Source organism: Archocentrus centrarchus, chromosome 21 (genome assembly GCF_007364275.1).
Source record: "Archocentrus centrarchus isolate MPI-CPG fArcCen1 chromosome 21, fArcCen1, whole genome shotgun sequence".
NCBI lineage: Eukaryota > Metazoa > Chordata > Actinopteri > Cichliformes > Cichlidae > Archocentrus > Archocentrus centrarchus.
The window spans coordinates 28,323,879-28,331,822 of NC_044366.1; the positions used below are offsets into that span (position 1 = coordinate 28,323,879).

The window sequence follows — 7,944 nt, forward strand, 5'->3', positions numbered from 1 at the left end:
ACCCGGCTGCAGAAAGAAATGGAGGGAAGCTGAGGGGCTTTTTCATGTGTAAAGAGAAGCCTGTGGCTGTGGCAGTCCAGCAGCCTCATGCAGCAAATGTTCATGGAAAGACACACATGTAGTCCACCGAGTATTTAAATCATGGAGTCTGGGATGGGGTAAGATAAGTAAAGTCTTAGTCATGGACTCAAGTATGATCCATCAGGTGTGAGCACTACATACCCTGAGGGAAAACAGCTGGACAAACAGCTGGAACCTTTTTTATTCTTTTTTTGTTTGCTGCTTTGCTTTCTTTCCTTGCGTTATTTCCTTTCTTTGTTTCCACTTTCTTTTTCTCATTTCAGGTATTTTCCAGGCCTCAATGAATGCAACAGCTTTTTAAAATGGAACAACTTGAATGTGAAATTTAGCACCTTTTACTGTGTCTGAAGACACAGTTGCTGTGCGACAGTTTTAAGTCTCCTCTGCTGTCAAACAGTCGACCCTGACAGAACAGACGGGCTCCCTCGGGGGAGAAATGACACACTCATATAACTCTGTTCATCAGCTCAGCTTTGATAAAAGGCCTGCAAGTGTCATTAATGTGTCTTTCAGTATCAACTGTGTCATTAGTTTGTCTCCAGCTGATTTGTCTTCGGTGCCAAATCTGGTTTTGTTGCATTGACCCTTAACATACCAAGAAGAACTGAATAAATGAGAAGAGAGACGCCTCGCTCTTATTTCTTATGAAATACGTGAATTCGAACTTGGACTGAAAATAAACAGAGGATGAAAGAGGAAAGGAAGATGTCTGTTTCCTCTTCCACTGCCTTAAAGGGGAAGCCCAAACCCCAAGAAATCAAAAGGGAAAGAAATTACAAGGAAAATAATGTATAAAGCTAAATATTGTATTAAACTTTTGTGCAGTCATTAAATTTCAGCACAATTTATCAGTCTTCGGTTAGAGCTAGTTTAGAACTACTTCATTCTCCTCTGCTCTCTGTTTCACCACACACAGAGCAGAGGAGAGAGTGGTGAAGTGACGATAACTCAACTTACTCAACTTGGAGACCCCTTCCCCCACCCCAAGAGATGTCACCTATTGAACCTTTGCATGGTTTTCTGTATAAGGATGATTGGATCACCAGCAGCCTGACCTCTTTCTCCCAGAGAAAGGATCTTCAGACGAGCAACAATTGACATCTTGCTGCACGAAGCAATGAAAAGAGAGCGTCTGTTAAGAAGTGGATTTAAGAAGACGTCATTTTGCATAAACACACTCCACTCTGCACCATCTCCTGGAATCAACAGTGGCAGCTTTTGTTCATCACAGCAAAAAAAAAAAAAAAACTGCAGTAAGACTGACAAAGAATTACTCACTTCATTACTCATTTCTGAATTACATTCCTACTTTACTTGTAACAAGGTCAATAACTTTGATTTATTTTTCTGTAAGGCTGCCTTTTCCTTTTTAAGATAGTGGAGCTTTTTACAGAACCTTCCTAAAACCTGAAAAGGGGACTATTTTGCATGTTTGTATTGGAAATCGGGTTCCTAAAAGGATGGGGAAACCAAAACAACAAGCTAAAAAGGGCTAAAAAGCTCTATAGACTTGAGGGATAATAATAACCATAACAACAATTTGACCTTCTCTTTTTTTGCTTTGTCTGCACCAGATAGGTTCATAGGCAAAATATGTCAGTCCAGGTTGCCACCAGTGCCCTATTTATATGCAGAGGAAGCACACACACACACACACACACACACACACACACACACACAGGGACGTACACACACGGATGAGGTCAGAATCAGGAGCTAGAATTGCCTAGGGGCTGTCAGCAGTGATATCCTTAACAGAGCTCATTATTAAAACCAGGAAATGACTTTTGGATGATGTGCACGTGTGTGTGTTCTTGTATTTGTCATTTTTTGTGCCAAACGCCAACAGCCAGAAGAAACACACCAGGAATATTTTCTCTTTTTCTTTGTATAAGTCATTCCTCAATTTTCAGGAATGAGATCAGATTTGGGATTAAGTAAAGAATGTGCAGGGCGGCTCGTGTGGGTCACTTTTGTGTGCGCAGTGGTGTCACTGTGGCTGATAGCGTGAGGTCAGGAGGGTCCTCGTGTATAGATTTCACTGCCTGCAGGGAGAGGGGACCAATAATACCCTGCACTGTAGCTTGGAGGCAAAGGGATGACGTTATACTTCTAGATGAAGTGTGAGAGTTTGTGTGTGGAGGTGATGTAAATGGCTGAGCTAAGGTCCAGAGACCCTTTCAGTGCCTCTTAGGCCTGATGGGAAAGACAGGCAAGGGCTCATCTCAGAGAAAGAGGGGAGGAAAAAGTAGAAGCTGTGAAATAAAAAAATATCTTGTTGAAAAAAAAGACACAGTCCAAACAATGGAAACTTTATCATGCCAACTTTTTTTTTAATCCTTTTTTCCTCTGTGCCTCGGAACTTGATTTCATTGTAGCTCTGTTATTTTAACAAGTGAACAGGAGCCAAGAGCCAGCGCTGTTCACTGATTGCACCGGTTAAGAGCAAAGCAGAGAAATAAGGGGAAAGAGTTCAGAGATGGGAGCTCGAGACAGGAAAACGGAAACTCAGCTCAAAGTCTCAGGTGTATTTCAGACTGTTTCACTTTGTAGCTGTTGCAGCTGCTCTGCAGTGTTTGACGCTTACGTTGTTTAATATTTAAACCTGTTCTTCAGGAGAAAAAAATCCAGCTGTTTTTAATTCTGAAAAAGGAACTGATTGCTGACTGAGATTGTTAATACTGAGAAAGAAAGGTCCTGACTAACAGCTTCACTTCCATGAAGAAGATGAAAGAACTCGTGTGGTTTTGTGGTGTTCACCATTTCAGAATGAAATTACCAGACCAACAGGCTGTTTAGCAAGGCAGTGCTATTCTCTGAGAGGGGCTCTTTAACTCTTTCTTGAAACTGGCAGGGAATAGTACAATAAATGCCAGCCTATGAAATCAGAAAGTAGTCAAACATGGCAAAAAAAAAAGCTGCTTGCTCACAGTAAATGAGTGCAAAGAGAATCTGTAATAGCAGCTGAGCTTTTAAAAGACCACAGTGGTGATACAATGATGTGCAACCCACTGCCAAGAATTGCTGGCACATGGATATGCCCATTTTAACTGCATTAATGGGGCTTCAGGGTTTTATACAACAGCTATCAAAACCTGCATGTGGTCTGCAAACTTTCACAGCATCAAATATACATTCATAATAAAAACTGCCCATTTTCCAGAAAACAAAAAATAGAAATAAATACACGAAAGCACCTGTTGCATGAAAATTGCATCAACCGTTACCTACTGTGAGTCATCTAACCACTACAATTTCACACCTCTCCCCTGGTAGCACCCCCTGTAAGCACATATCCGGACCTTAATATCTACTTCACACACTCACTGACATGGAAGGTTCTGACCCCAGCTGACCTACAGTGGCCTCCAAAGCTCCCGATGTGAGGTCAAGGGTTAAGGGTGACAGCTGAGAGTGTCAGGTCCTGGCTCCATATCGACTCATACTTAGACACACACACACACATACATGCATGCACACACGCACGCACTGAGCAGACTTAGACAGACTCTCAGGCAGCCTCTGTTTGTCCGTCACTCAATAAATGGTCTGTCTAACTGTGCATCCAAACAGAAGTGGTCTTTCTAACTCTCCTAAGCATGCGCACGCACACACACACACACACACACACACACACACACACACACACACACACACACACACACACACACTGCCCTAACAACACTGGCCTATTTAAGCATGTGGAGTGTTTGCCTAAATAGTGGAGATTTACCATCCTATTCTAATCTCCTTAAAGACTGCCATTAGCATGAATCTATAACATAAAGCTGGCAGTTGGAACACATCAAATTCATCCACCAGGCATTTTCTTGTAGGTGAAATCACGATGGCATAAACACTTAGATTTTAAAGCCTCAAAGTGCTTTGAAAAACCAGCCTGCCTCATAGTGTTTTTCTCTAAAAACCCCCAAAAAGCTGGCACTGGCAGAAAATGAAACAGAGTGCAGAACGGAAACAAAGTTGCTAGTAAATAAATACCCTTCCCGGAGGGTTTGTAATGGCTTATTTCCGAAGTTGCTGAAGGAGGATGAAGGGATTTGTGAGATACGAGGGTGATGGAAAGCCTGATAGTTCTGACGGGAGTAAAGATTTAAATGCCCTCAATGAATGAGTCAGGAAGGTTTGAAACTCTTAATTCTGATGTCTGAGAACAATGAAGTCAGAGTGGGAGAAATATCTGAATCTAAGTTGTGATATTAGATACTTTAATGTGTCTCTGAGACCTCAGACCTGCAACCACAGGCTTCCACTTTTTGCTCACCAGAGACACATATTTTCTAGCCAGTGATTTTATCTACAGCCTCCTAGCGGTAATTTTTTTTATTCATTAAACCCTTGGACATCACCTCCTTAAATCCCCAGGTAAGTACTTTCTAGGAAATTTAAATAAGAAAGAGTCAGTGCAAGAAGTCTGCAACAATAAATGTCAAACCTGAGCAAGTATCAGCAAGTTGCAGTTGAAAGGTTATAAGTAAAAAGTAAAAGAATATACACCAGGAAAAGGGATTTTTCATTACATTAAATACAATTTATAAACCCTTTATAAAGCAGGCCATGCTAGTATCAATAGCTTATAAAGAAAAAGGGAGAATTGTAGCTCTAAAACTGGACCCTTGTTAAGCTGTGATACTGCAGGCACTGGTGACAGCACCTCAGCGGGATGCAGCTGGTTGCATGTGTGTTTGCTGATACCTGGACGTGCTCCTTGATCTGGTGAGGGCTTTGCTGATGACCAGTGAAGGAGCAGACTGTCGTCTCTGCGCCAGGGTCTTCATCTTCTGCACAGTCAGAGGGAGACAGAGAGGTGAGAGACGTGGGTCAGTGCAAGAACACACTCAAGGATATTACTTTGCACCGCTTTTCTTTTTGGTTTGGAATAAGATGCAATGGTTACAGAGAGGGGGACAAAATGGTTGCAAAGTGCACTGTCAGCACTGCTTGAGGCTGGTTGTTTAGCTGTGGTCAATGCAGGAAATATAGGATTTAAGAGAAGAGCAGAAGTGACAGCAGGGAAAGAGGAAACGAGCTGGATGGAGGCAGACAGAAAAATAAATGAGAGTGAGACAGAAAAGAAGGCTGGAGAAGAGAAATATATCAACGCTGTGTAACGTTTATGATGGTTCACATCACATATTCTCACTGTGGCATGATAAATGGTACGTTCACTCACAGAAGTATGACAGGCTTCTTTATGTCCTCCGCAGCTATTTCATTTAAACCTCACCTATTTACAACATACCAAAACCCTGTGAGCTCAGAACATCCCACCCCCCCCGACACACCCGACACTTATTCGGTCAGCGAGAGGTCTGAAATAAATAAAGTAGCAACACAAATTAAATGAGGCTTTGCTTCCTGGAGTCACGTTGCAGTTGGTTACAGTATGGGTGACGTTCCTCTCTTACCGAACTCATGTCAGTAATACAGGTCAAAGTTACCACAGCCCAGCTTAACATGATGTGAGTCATGGGACACAAGACTGAGCATTTAGAGGAAAGAAAGATGCATCAGCTTCAGAATTTTTTTTTTTTCCTAAAATAGATAATAACTCACACTGACAGATCTGGCCTGAGATGAACAGCTGACAACTCTAACATTACATTTTGGGGTTACTTTAATTGGCTTCATGGTTTGTGGAAATAGTTCAAATTGGGCTGAGTTTTTCATTATTTTCATTGCAAGAAAGTCATCTGGAGGAGTTTGCTAAGTCAGCTTGTTACATAAGTTACAGACTTCTGCTTTTCAGACACATTGAGGCAACAGTGACATTAATGACAGGTGTCAGCTTGTTCTCCTGCGGTGGTGAATGACATGAGGCAGGGCACACCGAAGCCTCGAGTCTTAAATTATGCAAACTGAAGCCAAAGAGCCAAAGTCTGGACTGTAAATCTGCAGAGCAAGTACAGATTATGTACCTGTCATGTACAATTCAGGAATGAACATTGTCACAGAAATATCTGAGCAAACGGTTTGCATGTGGAAACTCTGTTTTCATTAGTATTTTCTCACTCTGTGAGGCTCTGGCTGACAGCTTGCATTTCTCACAACTTCCTAAAGCCGAGCAGAGCCCAGTGTGCTGCAGACAGGCCAAAGTGCAGCAATTGCTCAGAGAGAGAGAAGAGCTACAGCAACATCATTTGTAAATCCATGACAATATTTTTCACTAAAAAGCCCAGGCCTGGAAAGTGGTGAAATACTTAGAAAAACATTTCAGGCTGTCATAGAAGATGAAGGAACTGGAGAAAAGCATCATATTAGTACATTACTTGGAACTGTACCAAGTAAACTGCAAAGCACCATGCACATCCTGTTAACCTATGGTTAACTTTTCTAACCCAGTTACTGCTTTCAGTGAAGCATTTCAGCACTTTAATGTTCACACTTTGCGCTCACATCCTCCCTCCTGAAAGGTGCAGTTACGGGTTTTAAACACGCGCTGGAGGGGGGGGCGCTGCAAGTTCATTAAGCAGCCTCTGGCAATACTCCGTCTATCAGCGTCAAAAATCTGGAGGGAAATAGTTACATGAAAATGATTGCAACGCAGAGGAGTGAATTTACAGCAAAATCAGTAACGTGGAATCAAAGTGAAGTGTTGTTTCTGCTTTTCTTGTTAAATACTCCGCGCAATGGAGCGTTGCCTCAATAAAGAGACGCCCTGCAACTGAGGTGCGACAACCATTCCCGTGTTGCCCGTGAAATGAACAAATAATTGGCCTTTAAAAATTTCCCTTGTTTGACTTCAGTCATACCTCCCTTATTCAACATAAACGAACAAACTGTTAGCTGGTTTTGTGGGGATTTTTTTTAAGTGTTTATCTTGGATAAAAAGTTTAATTCAGAGTAATAATATCTCTGGAAAAAAGATGAAAATCCAGTCCTCTGATTTTGGTTTCCTTCCACACTTAAGATTACATTATTACACGTGCACAAAGTGGATCCACACAAGTCTTCAAAGACAAACCTTCGTCAAACATGTGAAAAGCTCCGATTAGTGGGATTACAGTAAGATCCAATAACACAAACGTACAGACTGTGTGCAATCAGAATAACCGTGAAAGACGGACAGCGACGCTCACACCAACAATGTCTTAATCCAGTCCTAAAGCGTCTCCAGACATGATGAGCCAACAGATGAGGGCTGGAAATTATTGTTATTATTATTATTATTATTATTATTATTATTATTATTATTTAAAAGATGCATGACAGAAAACAACGTAAAAAGCAATAAGCCAGGGGGCGAACGGTCTTTTAACTCACTCTCGCAGATACTACAGTGTGCCCTACATTTCATACTGTAATTTCAAGGTAAAAGAAGACTTCCAATAGTCGGTGCGCAAAAACGCGCACACAAGAACAGAAAGTGCGCCTGGATCAGTTACTTCTCCATGAACACCAACAGCCCGTTACGCAGGACCTCACCGGTACCTTTTTGCTGTCGGGAAGCGCCTTGCTCTCTCCTGTCAGAGAGTCGGACCTGTTCTGTCCCATGGTCCCCTGCTGCGGTGACATGATTTCCATCAAGGCTGTATAAATCCACGGGTCCGAGCGCACCCACAGTATATTCCCATGATACGAGTTTAAGTCCAAAGTTTATCCGGCGGAGAGGAGGGCGCGAGCCTGAGGTGAGTCCATGATGGAGAGGTGCTGATCCAGGAATATGGGAAGATGTGAGCCTGAATCCTTCCCTGTGTCTCTCTGTCTGAGCGCTGTTAGTCTGAGCGCTGTGATCACTGTCCGCGTCAAGTCACTCCAGTGCTCAAAGTTAGATAGATGAGGCACACCGCTTCCGCCCTTATATTTCAGAATAAAACAACTTTAGCGCAAATCCCTTAGTTTCAC

The 7,944-nt window shown here is 42.3% G+C and overlaps 1 protein-coding gene across 1 annotated transcript in view; it reads right to left on the minus strand.

Moving 5' to 3' along the window:
• Nucleotides 1-7,595, minus strand: part of LOC115801121 (rho GTPase-activating protein 20-like) — a 31,458-nt gene extending 23,863 nt beyond the window's left edge. Inside the window, exons 1-2 of the mRNA XM_030758839.1 lie at nucleotides 7,531-7,595; nucleotides 4,795-4,880 (exon numbers count right to left, since the gene is read on the minus strand). Coding sequence (XP_030614699.1) covers nucleotides 4,795-4,880; nucleotides 7,531-7,593 — 149 coding nt within the window. The 5' untranslated portion in view covers nucleotides 7,594-7,595. The remainder of the gene's footprint in view (nucleotides 1-4,794; nucleotides 4,881-7,530) is intronic.
• Nucleotides 7,596-7,944: the final 349 nt, after the last annotated feature.